We start from the raw sequence: 14,601 nt of genomic DNA on the forward strand, positions 1-14,601 counted from the left end.
TTGTTGCCCGAAACAAGCCCAGATGGGTACACACACACCCGGCAGGACAAAGGGAGTCAGCACGATGCCCTCCAGGCCCTGCTGGCCTACAACTCCCATCACCCCTGACAACTGGCTGTGCTGGCTGAGACTGATGAGAGCTGGAGTCTAACCCCATCTGGTGGGCACCAGGTTCGCTACTCCTGTGCTACGCACCCTTTGCACATCAATTCCTGCCTTCATCTATGGCACCACCTGACGCATCTCTGATGCCACATGCGTCACCGTGCCACACGGCAGAGCTAACCCAGGTGAGCCCTGGTTGGTCCGGCGTTCCTCATAGCAAGAAAGAGACCCGTCCATGTACAGCTAGGGATGGACAAATCCTTCTGCTGCTGCTCCCTCTCCTCTCACGTTGTAATTGCTCTCCAAGTACATTTGCAAAGGTGGGTTTTGAGACATGGAAATCAGCTGTGGTGAATCTGTGTCCCTCCAGGTGCTGTTGGACGGCAACTCCCATCAGCCCCAGCCAGAATGGCCAGTGATCAGAGGGGATGAGTGCTGGAGTCCAGGAACAGCTGGAGGAAAGCAAGTTGCTTGCCACTACCAAGGAGTGCGTCACAACCTCCAAAGGAGGGCAAATTCCCCTTCTGATCTGCACAACAGTCCAAGACAGGTAGATCAAGGCGGTTCTTTTCTGACATTTATACCCTGCCTTTCTTCCATAGTGGAACCCAAGGCAGCACACCTGTACTTCCCAGGCAGTCTCCTATCCAAGCACTGACCAGGTTCCAAAGCTGCAGCAAAGTGGCGGCCTCAGCTGACTTCAGACAAGACCCTGGGACCATTTTGTATCAAATCCCTTGAGCATCCCTATGCAGATATAGGCTGGTACATATGACACAGTCAGTGGGGAAAGCAGGGGTGGCACTAGGGGGTGGGTGAGGGGTGCCAGAGCCCCTGGTCTTTGAGGCTGCACACCAAATCTGCTTTTTTAAAAACTTTGCTTACTAAGTAGTTGGGCACACTGCAAAGCACAGTGTTGCTGAGAGCTGGCCAGCTGCCATCTTAGTTTTCCCAGAAGCATCTATACATATAAATCAGCCTATGCAAATTGAGCCTGTGCCCCAAGTCTTTTACATACCTAGCAATGCCCTCTAGGACAGAAGGAGAGAGAAAAACTGTAAAGGCTTATATATGAGGACCACCAGGAAGGTCTCCAATGGTGAATAACAGGTACTTACTTTTGCCTTGATGAGAGTGCACTGCAAAGAGCTGTTTTCCTGGTCGTACAAGAGGCTGAACTCCAAAGCACCGAGAGTAGCTGGGAAGAGAGAGGAGATCATATTGATGATGATGTCAGGCATGGTCAATGACGTTGCAGGAAGATCAGAGGTGGACGGGGGGCATCTGGGGAAAACAGAACTAGAAGCAATGGTGGTGGATGTGATATATTATATTACCGCTGGCTTTGTTACACTCCAAAACTGATGACAGTTTGACATAAAGTTTATGGATGTAGGTGTTGTCGTTCATGAGATAGGTCCCATAGGGGGATAGCCAGTGGCCATTTTGGAAAATGCCTTCCACAGAGTTATGCTGACCATCTCGTGATGGACATTTCTTCCCAGTCCCAATCTGTGTCTTCTGTGGCCGTATACACATGACATTTTGTTCTCAAACCACTGGAGACTAAGTTCTAGTTTTTTCTACCTAGTCCACACACAATCTAGACCTATTGCATCTTGTTTGCCCCTGAAAAGCACTTAACAAACTAGTTTCATTCCAAAAATAAAAGCTCATTGCAGATTGATTCTGCATTATCGTGGACTACGTCCATTTGAAAACAGATGTAGGCGACCCCGGCAATAAGGGGTGCATCCACACTTGCCTAATGATGTTATGGGTGGGCTTATACCAAGGCCACAAGGGGAGGATTTTCAAACAATATGAAGTAACCACACCCACCCGTCTGAACAGTACACTCTACGGTCAATCTAGATTGAAAGCGGAACGTTGAGAATGAATATGAATGATTCTGTACGGAGGCCAGGGCTGGCAGCAGAGTGCAGCAAGCCATCGAAGGTGTTGGCAGCAACACGGTGGCACTACTGCCGACACCTTAAATAGGCCCGGTTGCATCAGCACATTAGTGCTGATGCCTCCCCCCCAATTTGGCAAGCATGCATGCAGAGTGCGCTGACACGGTGACATAATCAGGCAGCAAGGGGGTGGATGTTGCCTGGCTCCTGCTCTGCAACCCATGCTAGCATTGAGTTGCGGGGCACACACTCTGCGACCCAGATCGTGGAGCAAGAGCTACACTCACCCAGCTCCAACAGCAGGAGCTCCTGTCAACTGCAGGGGCCCTCGCTCCATGCCCAGCATACCTGCGAAGCCTGACTGAGAGAAACTACATTTTTGTGCTACAAAAGGGTAAGTGTGCACACAGCTTCACTCATCCAAGCAGAAATTGCCATCAGTAACGACTTGCCTATGGATGCCTGCTACAAGGACAGGACTAAGCGGATGAAGGGGCTGTCCACTGTGGGGTGGAAAGAAAGCACAGGGCAAGGATTCCAAGAAAACAAAAGGGACTGGGAATAACAATAGGAGGGCATAAGGACCAGTGAGGGCCATGACTCTGTGGCAGAGCGTATGCGAAAGGTCCCAGCTTGGAACCTTGGCATCTCTCGGGCTCAGGCAGACCAGGAAAAAGCTCTCTTTGCCTGCGATCCTGGAGAACTGCTGCTAGGATGTCTTGTGTCAGATGGACACCGTGTCTGACTCTGTGTCCAAGGTGGCTTGATGGGTCCCCAACCGAACGCTGAGGAGTGGCCAAGGCTGAGGTGTAGACCAGGGTCTGAGGTGAGGTGAGGAGTTGGAGGTCAGGAACGTGCAAGAGTTCCTGAGTTGTGGGACACCCCAGGGCCAGAAAGCTGCTATTGCTCAGGCAGAGTCTCAGCTAGGGGTGGAAGGATCTGTCAGTTCCCGTCCTCTCATTCCTCATTTTTCCAGTCTTAAATTCAGATCTTCGCATTTCTGCCACAATTTGCATTTTTTTAAAAAAAATTGGATGCAGTTTTGGCGTTTTTGCTAGCAATTCCTCCTAATATAATGCATTTTGTATGTTTTTGTGTGCTTCGTATGTTCCATGCACGTTGTCCTCCAATATATCGCCGCCCTGGGCTTCCTTTGGAGGAAGGGTGAGATATAAATTCAACTATCAGTAAACAAATAACCTAAAAATAGTGTACACCTTTTTGTAAACATTGGTTGGGGAACTGCACCAGAAAGTTTGGATATGTGTGAATTTCGAAGGATAGCTGCGTTTCGCTTCTCATAGGAACACAGGAAGGTGCCTTACGCTGAGTCAGACCGTTGGTCTATCTCAGTATTGTCTACACTGGCTGGCAGCAGCTCTCCAGAGTTTCAGGCAGGGAGTCTCTCCCAGCCCTACCAGGTGATGCTGCCAGTGACGATTGAACCTCGGACCTTCTGCACGCAAGGCAGATGCTCTGCCACTGAGCTACGTCCCTTCATGTTGCTTTGGAAACTGCAAATGTGATAGATTTGGCTTCAGATGTGAACTGAATTGAAGTTCTCCTCCATTGCTAGCATCAGCTCAAACAGGAAGCCTTTCGTAGCTCTTCCCGTCTAGAAGGGCCCAGCGACCAGCTTGGGTGGACAGGGACAGCCCAGAACCTCAGAAGATATCGCTGTCCAGGGAGACACTCCGACATGCCGTCCTAGTGGCTCAACACATGGGGGAGCTATGCAAAGAGACAAGGGTTGCCGGTTCTAGCCCCGGTGGCACCTGACAGAAGGATGCTCAGGGCTAGATTCTGGCCTGGCTTGACAGGGTAGTTGTATATGGCTCACACCCAGTATCAGAGAGCTATGTTGGAAACCGGTCCGCATTTGGGATGTTTTATCAAATATGACAGAAACATGGACTAAGGTCCACACTTTCCAGGGTACCCAACTGGCCACAGCCTCCAGCTCGAATCCTGTGAAATGGAGCAGCTGAACCACTGCCCTCTGTCCCAAACAAAAAGTGGGTTTGGCATGTAAAGCTATATTGTTTTTAAGCAGTTGCATGAATGGTCCCTGAACAGCAAAATAAGAACACCCAGAAACTGTTTGGTGTCTAAATGGAGGCAGATGCTCTGACCCATAGTTCTGCAGCTCTCCACATGAGTCTAGGGATGGGATCTGTTGGTCGGTGCCGCTTTGAAAGCATCCGGCTGACCTGTACTTTTCAACTTGTTCATTAATGACCTAGAATTGGGAGTGAGCAGTGAAGTGGCCAAGTTTGCTGACGACACTAAATTGTTCAGGGTTGTTAAAACAAAAAGGGATTGCGAAGAGCTCCAAAAAGATCTCTCCAAACTGAGTGAATGGGCGGAAAAATAGCAAATGCAATTCAATATAAACAAGTGTAAAATTATGCATATTGGAGCAAAAAATCTGAATTTCACATATACGCTCATGGGGTCTGAACTGGCAGTGACCGACCAGGAGAGAGACCTCGGGGTTATAGTGGACAGCATGATGAAAATGTCGACCCAGTGTGCGGCAGCTGTGAAAAAGGCAAATTCCATGCTAGCAATAATTAGGAAAGGTATTGAAAATAAAACAGCCGATATAATGCCATTGTATAAATCTATGGTGCGGCCGCATTTGGAATACTGTGTACAGTTCTGGTCACCTCATCTCAAAAAGGATATTCTAGAGTTGGAAAAGGTTCAGAAGAGGGCAACCAGAATGATCAAGGGGATGGAGCGACTCCCTTACGAGGAAAGGTTGCAGCATTTGGGGCTTTTTAGTTTAGAGAAAAGGCAGGTCAGAGGAGACATGATAGAAGTGTATAAAATTATGCATGGCATTGAGAAAGTGGATAGAGAAAAGTTTTTCTCCCTCTCTCATAATACTAGAACTCGTGGACATTCAAAGAAGCTGAATGTTGGAAGATTCAGGACAGACAAAAGGAAGTACTTCTTTACTCAGCGCATAGTTAAACTATGGAATTTGCTCCCGCAAGATGCAGTAATGGCCACCAGCTTGGATGGCTTTAAAAGAAGATTAGACAAATTCATGGAGGACAGGGCTATCAATGGCTACTAGCCGTGATGGCTGTGCTCTGCCACCCTAGTCAGAGGCAGCATGCTTCTGAAAACCAGTTGCCGGAAGCCTCAGGAGGGGAGAGTGTTCTTGCACTCGGGTCCTGCTTGCGGGCTTCCCCCAGGCACCTGGTTGGCCACTGTGAGAACAGGATGCTGGACTAGATGGGCCACTGGCCTGATCCAGTAGGCTCTTCTTATGTTCTTATGTTCTAACAGGTCGGTATCGATTCAAGTTTGTTCTTTGTCCTCTATCCGCTACTTTTATCAATCAATTTTTCCAAAAAAATTTGATATTGATATTGAATATGTTAAAGGAAATATCAATGCTTTGAAAGGAAATATAGGTAAAATTATTGTTCTTAATGTTGATATTTTAGAGGAGGGTTTATTTTTTTAAAAAATGAATTTTCAAAAAAAATAGCCACGGAAAATCACTACATAAAAACCCAATCCGCAACAATATGAGAATAAGTGAATTAATGGGAAATGCAGTACCAAATCCGAATTGTGTGGAATTCTAACACATTCAAGTTACAGGAAGCCAGATTTCAACTGAACATCAGGAAAAACTTCCTAACTGTTAGAGTGGTACAACAGTGGAACCAATGACGTTGGTAGGTGGTGGGCTCTCCAACCCTGGAGGCCTTCAAGAGGCAGCTGGACAGCCACCTGTCATGGATGTTTTAAGTTGGAGTCCTGAATTGAGCAGGGGTTGGACTCGATGGACTCCAGGGGTTGGATAGGCCCCTTCCAACTCTAGTATTCCATGATTCTATGATCCCTACAGTGGACAGCACCACACACATCCAAAAGCTTCCAGTTCAAGTCCTGTCACCCCTGGCAGGAGCTTACCACCAAAATGTCAAGGACCTGAGGCAAGGGGCAGCACAGCGCCTCCCCCAGTTCCACGTACCAGATGGCCAACCAGACTGGCAGCTGGCATCTACTTCAAAACAGGGAACAGGACAGCGTCCTCTGCCACATGTGAAGGTAGCAAGCTGGCTTAGGCAGCACAGGGTAGGCTGAATGGTACACACAGGTCTCTCCACTCCACACCCCTTAGCATCCACTGCCCCGCTTTGCCTAATGGAGGGGCAGGCCTAGACTGAGAGGCTTAGTCAAAGGCTATGCAGGAAAGGCGGCGTTTGGGGAAGGTGGTGCAACTGAACAGAGGATGCTCACATCTTCGGGATGTCATTGTGCTGGAAGGCGCTTCCGGATCTGGATTCCAGTTTTTGCCTTTCACCTTGCGGGCTCCTCTCTCAGCTCAAGATTTAAAGAGCATCGCTGCATAAGAATGCCTGCAGGCTCTTCCATCTCTGATGAATAATTCAAAGCTTCCAGTGTGGAGTTTTTTGGGGGGGAGGGGATAGGGTTGTTATCTTCCATGGGAGAAAGGGAGGAAATAAATGAGCACACTCAGTCGTTCCCTCCCCCATTACATTTGCCAACCATTAAAAGTACTTAGTGAGTCTCTGGAAACATGTCATGAGCTTCGGAGGATCACCGCCACCATTACTTTGACAAGGACAGCATTCCTGGACCCAGGCAAATCTAGCACACTTTAAAAGCATAACTGAATCATTAAAAATGCAAGAGATGACAGCTCAGAGAGAAACGAGGGGGCTTCCACATTGGGTTCTCCCTCCGTAAGGCATTTCAGAATCTGGCATTACACAAATGCAGCACGGCAAGTGACTTCGGTTCCTAGTCCTTAAGGTTGCAGAAATAAACTGGAAAACATGTGGGCGATGTTTAGTGAAAGCTCTCATGACGGGGGGGAGTGGGGCAACCCGTGGTCAGAGGCCTGGATGTCAAAAGGTCTACAATGATGGGACAGGATGTGTCTGGGTGGGCAGGTAGCTGCAAAGACGCTGCTCCGATTTCAGTGGTGGTGGGCAGGGGAGGGAATCGTTGGAGTGGAGGGGCTGACTACCATCTGGGGCTGAGGCCTGCATCTTTGGACCCTGTTCCCCATTTCAGCCCTCTCACTCCTTCCAAAATTACAGGAAGCTTCCACAGTCTATGTTGATCCCTCTGGGTTTGGCGCTGGTGCTACTGAATGTCAGTAATGCCATAATAAGGCCATGCTCATCCATGACTTGGTTGTGGATGAAGGGGCTGACCTGGCGTGAGCACTTGGGTGGGTGAGCTGGGTGGCTCTGACCCACCCCAGCTGCATCCATCTAGGTACTCAGTGCAGCAACAGGCTAGACTGGCTTGCTATTGTCCACAGAAGCATCTTCACCAGGAAATCTCTTTATCTTGGGATGGTGCTGGGCCAGAGAGACACACTGGGGATGCTGCTGGTCTATTGACCAACCTGATGCCCAGGAGCATCCCTGACTGAGCCGGCTCAGTTGATCTCGGGTGTGGTGTTGGAAGAGCACCATATTTACATAGAGGCTGCCATTGGGCCTCCTCAGGACTTCATGGCCTCAATGACAACCATGGGGCTGTATCAAATGGTCGTAGGTCCAAGACACTTTGTACAGCACACCCTTGATGTTGTCTTCACCCCAAGTGATACGAGGGATGGACCAAAGGTAAGGAGGGTGTAAGGTACTCCCTTGTCATGGCCAGGTAAGGTGGTGGTAATTCCCCCCTGTAAGGATGGTGGGCCCATTCAGATAGTCCGCCCTCCAACACTGACTGAATCTGATGCATTCTTGAATGCTTGAGGGGATCTTCCAGCAGAGAAAGCTGGCAATCCTGTCGAAGCCCTGGTTTCACTACGGAACGGCAAGATGAAATGGGCAGTTGACGGTTTCGCTCCTGAGTAACCTCTCTGGCACTGTGGAGCCTGAGTGGCTCCTTGGTATTCTGGGGAGCTCCAGACTATGAAGCCAGATAGATGAAGACTAGAGTGTGAAAACCAAACTGCAGCAGACTGGAAACAGCGCTGATTGTGACAAACTCAGAAGGCGAATGGCTTCCTGCTGACATCTCTCATCACATCCCCTGATTCTGGAAACTCCCAAGGTGGGGTCCTCCTATGGCAGTCCCCCCAAAGTCTTCACCAGTGTGCATCACCTTCAGCCGACTCCTACAGCTACTAGGACCTGCAGTGCAGTCTGCGAGGTGACTCAGCTTCCTCCTCCAGGGCTATGTCTTCCCTTTCCTTCCCTTCTGGGTCGGGGCTTTGGTTGCTGTCACAGGGCCCCAGCAAGGAACACAGTAGAAGCACTGGCTTCAGCTAAGTTGATCCAGCTACTACTTCCTAACAGTGGTCTCTGTTTCTGCAGTAATCAGATTTACCATCAGGTTAATTATTATTTCTGACATTCTCTATCTTTGAGGAGAGAATTTTGAAGGAGCAACTCTCCACGCCTGATTTCCAATTCATTCTTCTTTTTTTCCTATTCATTTTTTAAAAAATTCACTTTGAAATCATTGATAGTTTGAGTGATATTTTTATCAATCTACTTTCTATGTGAGCTCTTCAAATGTGTATTCTCTTTCACTGATGTCAGTGCAATATTGTTTGTAACTGACAGACAGAAAGCAGCAGAGGAGAATGAGGTTTGATTGTAAGCAGCAAGACACTGACTTGATTATCTGCCTTAATCCGTCAGCAGTGCACTTGACAAGGAATGTAAACAAGCAATTATTACAGAGTTCAGAATAAATATCGATACCAGTGGAGGCTTGTGAAAAAAAAGTGGTTATAATATTGATAATATTGATAATTCTCTGCAAGGCAAATATATATATATGAGGAGATCACAAAAATGAAGATATCAGAGGAAAAAGGAATCAGATCGTGAATGACCACCAGGAGGCCACACTTAAAAGCAAAATGTAAAAAATGAGAGGATTCCATCGCTGCTACTTACTTGCTTCATCAGAGTCATAGCTATTGGCCTCGTCTTCTTCCTCTTCTTGAGGAGGCTGTCGTGCGGGTGTAGACACTGCAGGAGAGGCGGCTTGGCTATACTGAGCCACCTGCCGCATGGGCCTCTCCACCGCAGGGGCAGAATATCCACAGCCTGTTTTCTCATCCCTGGATCTCCCGGGAGCAGAGTAGGGTGGATCAGCTTGGGGTGGAGCCATTGAAAGGCTTCCTGTGGAAATAGAGAGACAGAAGGGGGAAATGACCATCTACGGTGGGCACTAAGAATTTATGGGGATGTTCTCTCTGGCCTATACATGGGCATCTCCAGCTTTGCTTAAAAAAAACTCAAACAAAAATAAGCATGGGCTCAAGTTACAGGAAGCCAGATTTTGATTGACCATCAGGAAAAACTCCCTAATTCTTTGAGCAGTAGAGCAATGGAACCAATGACCTAGGGAGATGGTGGGCTCTCCAACCCTGGAGACCTTTAAGAGGCAGCTGGACAGCCCCCTTTTGGGAATATTTTGATTTAGATTCCTGCACTGAGTAGGGGGATACCATTAGTATTTTCCCCTGTGATGTTGTTGGCTGCCTCACCCCCCCTTTGCCTTCCTGACTGCTCTCCCCCACAGCCTTAAGTAGGAGAAAAAGCAAACTAGGATGGTTAAGCTGCTCAGTTATGTCTGCCAGAACAGAACTGGAATAGCTTTCTGTCTTACTACACTTTGGCCATTAGTCTTCCCAATCCACCCCACTAAGTGCAGCAGTGAAGGGTGTAGAAATTGCAGTGGTAATAGATGTGAGGGTTATTTTTCTTTTATTCTCTTTTTCTTGTAGGGATTTATGGCCTGCAATTTGACCATTTCTAAACGGATATTAAAAACATGCAAGAATACACTCAAGGTGGCAAAATTGATGAGAAAAACATTAAAATAGAACAGATCAAATGAAATCTAAAAAGCCTGGTGAAAAACATAGAATCATGGAATAGTGGTGTTGAGCCTGAGCTAACCCAGAATGGACAGGGAAGGGGGAGGCACGAGTTTCAGGCGCCTCCGCCGCCAGAGGAAGCAGAGTTGGGAATTGTTGAGTCTGGACAGGACCTTGCGGGACGGGGTCAGCCTGCACACCAGCCAATTCCCACGGTTACCGCACTCTCAGAGGAACAGAGAGCGCCGCCCCCAGCTGATGCAGAAGACTTGTTGGGGGAAGCTCCAGAGACAGTGCCAGCTCCTCCCTTGCCAAGCAGTTCCCAGGAGGATCCCAGTGTGGCACAGCCCCCGGATCTTGAGCCTGTTGCTCAGGAGCAGGCGTCTTCCGATGAGCCGTTGGAAGCACGCCCTCTGTCCCCGCGCTCCCGCCGCCGCGAGAAACGGACAGGGCAAAGACAGGAATTACGTAGGAGTCAGAGATTACGTTCGAAAACGTTCCCTTCATAAGCTTGCCGCTTAAAGTGGGGAGTCGTTGCGTCAACTTCCTTCACACGCTGCAGAGCATGTCTAGAGTATAGTTAGGGATTCTAGTGAGTTAGCGCAGGGTTTCCTATGAAGCGCAATGCTTTTGATGTATCCATTACTCTAATAAAATGAGATTTACTTGCAGACACACTCCAGCCTCATTCTTCTGGCTCTGGGCGGGATAAGTAGAGATGGAAGGGGGCCTATGTGGCCCGTTGTTGAACTGATCATATGTCCAAAAGCCCACCCAAGACTGGCCACACATGACAGGTTAAACTCAGTAGTGGTAGGCCACAGAGGTGGCTGGTGACTCCATGTCAGTGGGGCAGTGGAATCTGCTCTGGGTGCTAGTCTGAACTTTCAAGGAGCTGTCCAAGGTGCTGAACCCAGTGAGGATTCCACTGCCCCACTGGCAAGGAGCCACCAACCACCTCTGGTAGGTCAGCTCTTCTCTAGAGAAGCTTCTCTGCTTTTGCTGGTCTTCCCCTTGAGCAACTCCAGATAAGCACCTGAGGAATCCCAAAGTTCCTGGGAACTTAGCTTCCAAACAAGAAGAAGATAAGGAAAGCAGACCATCTAGTCTTGTTTCCTGATCTCCCAGTGGCCAACCAGATGCCTCAAAGAAGGACCTGAGTGTAAGACCACTTTCCCCACTTGCAGGTCCCAGAAACTGGTATTCTTCAGAGACACATTGCCTCTTACTCTGGAGGGGAACACAGCCGTCATGGCCACCAGCAGGGATGCGGGAGGAATTCAGTTCAGTTTGCATTTAAAGTCAAATTTATCAAATACACATTTATCCGAATGCTGTGATGTTCTCCAACCAATGTTTACAAAAATGCATATATTAAGGGCAAATATGCATAAAAATGAATATACAGTATTAGTGAAAATCACATACAAAATTCATTATATTAGGATCTGTTGCTTGCAAAAATGTGTATATTAGTCCAAGCTGCACACAAAAATATGTTTAGTTGGAGAAATTCACACTAAAATAGTGAAGAATTTTCATGAGTTTTTTTTTAAAAAAAAATGCAAATTGCTGAATGAGAAAAAGGAGAAACTGAGAGAACTAAAACTGACAGGGCTTCCCATCCTAGCCACTGATAGCCTTATCCTTTATGAATTTGTCTACTCTTTTAAAGCCATCCATGTTGGTGACCATCGCTGCATTTTGTGGGACTGAATTCCATAGTTTATGTGCTGTGTGAATTCATACTTGCTTTTGTCTGTCCTGAATCTTATAACATCCAGCTTCATTGGCTGATCCCACTGGGTTCTAATGTTACAAGAGAGGGAGAAAAACATCCCCTGCCCACTTTCTGCACACCATGCATAATTTGTACACCTTTTTTCTAGCCTAAAAAGCCCCAAATGTGATAACCTTTCCTCAGAGGAGAGTTGCTCCATCCCCTTGATCACTGTGGTTGCCCCTTTCTGCAGCTTGTCAGTCTCTGCCGGCTGCACCGAGGTGATTAATGGCGCTGTAAAACAATTAGCCAGCAGCTGCCTAAGCAGGGGCTTGGTTGTAAAGCAGGTAAGGCTTGATGAGAATGTGGATAAGCAAGAGTGAGGGTCAAGGGGTCTCAGCTCATGTACCAATTTGTAAAGGCAAGGTCAGTCACAAATGAAAAGTTTAATAATCCAACAAGACAATCCAGGTTTCAACAGGCCACAGCACGGCTGATGAGGGTCTGATGCTGGCATCCAACATTGCTTCCAGCAGAGGGCAAAAGGCCTCTCACTGTCTTTTACGCTCCCGTCCGTGGTTCAGGTGCTAGCAATCAGCCCTCCGACTGCCAGTAGCTTGTAGCCTTAAATGCCCAGAATGCCTGCACTACTAGTCACAGGTGTCTTCACTCTGCAGGGAGCGGGGGGGGCTCCTGTTCACTCTCTGAGAGCTTATCCACATGGGAGCCTAACTTCGTACTAAAGAAGCTGCTTTTACCATCACAATAGCTTTTCAAGGTCCACACTTCTTGCCCAATGGTAGCTTCCAATCTGCTGTTTTCCTTTCACACAAGCAGGCATTCCTCTGGAAAGGTTTAGTATTGCTGTTTCGTTGTGGCCCCGCCCCCAATTTTACACGTTTACTCCCTCTGGAGTATCGATATTGCTAATGGAGGAGGGTTTTTTTGTCAGTTTCATTGTCAATTGCATGCCTCTGGCTTCTGCAGTTGGGGTGCAATTGACACAAAACTGTTTGAAACTGATTAGATACAGGAGTGAATGAAAGGCAAAGTAGGCAGTGGCTGCGGCAGCTTTTGCAAGCAGCAGAGAGAGAGGGAGTGGGCGACGGGACATAAGAGGGCCCATCCACTAAAAACAATCAAAGCAAAGCACCTACACAGAGGAGCGCAGCGAAGCTGAGATGGTTTTTCCTTTCCTTTTCGCATTATCATTGGATTGGGTTGATACAGATTTAAAGGGGGAAACTGTATTATAGCTTCTGCTTGCCTACAACGTCATGTGAATTACAAAGAAATGCAAGTAGCACCAGACACACACTAAATCGCACTGTGAATGAGCTCTGAGTCTGACTGAGGGGCTCCAGCCATATCCTGAACATCTTCCAGCGGTAGGAGGTCTGGAGCTGCATCTTGGATGAGTCTGTTTGTTCCCTCTCCCGGGTCTGCTGTGCCAGTCCCCTGCTCCTCATCCTCCTCTGAGGACTCCTCCGAGGGAGGCATGACACAGCTTTGCCAGCTCTATAATATCCTTTTAAAGGTGAGGTCACCAGAACTGTATGCACTGTTCCAACTGTAGTCACTGTGCATTTGTGGTAGGTGGAAAGGTGTCCCTTTCCAGAGCCTTTTATGCACCTTTGTGATCCAGCTCACTTAGCTGAGTTACCCTCAGCTTGTGATGTCACTTGATCTCCTAGGCCCCACCTGGATACCACACTGGTGCACACACACCTCTCCGCTCTACATAATCATAGCCCCCACCAAAAGAAAATCTTGGGTGTACCCCTGCCGATTCCTAATGATCCCTAACATGGAATTCTCCTTTTCCATACCTGCCACTAGGAATTGAGGGGTCTGTCAGTTTTTATTCCCTCAGCTTCTAATTTTTCCAACCTTAAATTCAATCCTTCACATTTCCTGCAGTATTTTAGTGAGAATTTCTCCTAATAAACTCATTTTTTGTATGCAGTTTTGACTAATGTATACATTTTTGCAAGGAATTTTTCCTAATATAATGTATTTTTGTGTTATTTTCACTAATATACTCAATTTTATGCATATTTTCCCCTAATACATGCATTTTTGTAAACATTCTTTGGTTGGAGAACTGTACTGTAAAATTCAAATCAGTGTCAAATTTCAAAGGATGTCTATGTTTTGGTTTTCACGTTGTTTTGGAAAGTATACATTTAAAAGGCTCAGCTTTAAATACAAACTGAATCAAAATTCTCCCCCATCCTTACCTGCCACGCCCTGGGTCAGCATTTTCCTCTCAACAGTTATCCCCCACAACCCAAAGATCTCTTTCCTGGCTAGCCACCACCAGTTCACGGACTCTGCAAAATGAATGCCAGTTGCTCTATGACTAGTGATAATGTTGCTTATTAAGTATTAGCTCTCGCAGCAAAGATTGCTGACATGCTTTGTCAAACCTCAGCCCATTTTCAGTATCGAGCATGTCAAGTGAGAATAAAAACTGTCTCTGGGCACGCACAAGATGTCTTTCCCTGGTCACGGATTAACCAGCTCATGCCTATCTGGGATTAGGAAGAAAAGGTCTCAGGACAGAAAGTGGAAAGAGGATCCAGCCTCACCACCACGCATGTTCATATGCAAATTAATATTTGATACTTTGTACCTTGTCTCTCTGGGAAACGACCTCCGGCGCCTGTCCCTGGCCTCCCCACAGCTGCAGGACCTGCAAAGCAGAAAACTGCACTCAGGACCAGCACCAAACTGCAGCGGGCCCTTGAAGGCAGCAGTGGCTAGTGCAGATCACAAAGCAGGACCTGCATCCGCCCAGCCTCAGCCATAGGGGCCCTCGACCAGAGCCCAACCTGGCCACCCACTGGCGCTAGACCTGACTGCACTATACTATTGCCAACGAAACAGTTACATGTCTCTCTCTTCAGATCTTATATTTCAAAAGCAAAAAGTCATATTTCGGATTCTCCCAAGACACAGGGGGAGAACCTTTTCCAGCCAGAGGGTCACAGACCCTGGTGGGCAGCCTT

At 47.7% G+C, this 14,601-nt stretch overlaps 1 protein-coding gene across 1 annotated transcript in view; it reads right to left on the reverse strand.

The window, feature by feature from the left end:
• RPH3A (rabphilin 3A) overlaps nt 1–14,601 on the reverse strand; it is a 143,735-nt gene that overhangs the window by 25,673 nt on the left and 103,461 nt on the right. The window contains exons 10-12 of the mRNA XM_061602611.1: nt 14,226–14,285; nt 8,942–9,169; nt 1,224–1,303 (exon numbers count right to left, since the gene is read on the reverse strand). Coding sequence (XP_061458595.1) covers nt 1,224–1,303; nt 8,942–9,169; nt 14,226–14,285 — 368 coding nt within the window. The remainder of the gene's footprint in view (nt 1–1,223; nt 1,304–8,941; nt 9,170–14,225; nt 14,286–14,601) is intronic.

Source organism: Rhineura floridana, chromosome 19 (genome assembly GCF_030035675.1).
Source record: "Rhineura floridana isolate rRhiFlo1 chromosome 19, rRhiFlo1.hap2, whole genome shotgun sequence".
Taxonomy (NCBI): domain Eukaryota; kingdom Metazoa; phylum Chordata; class Lepidosauria; order Squamata; family Rhineuridae; genus Rhineura; species Rhineura floridana.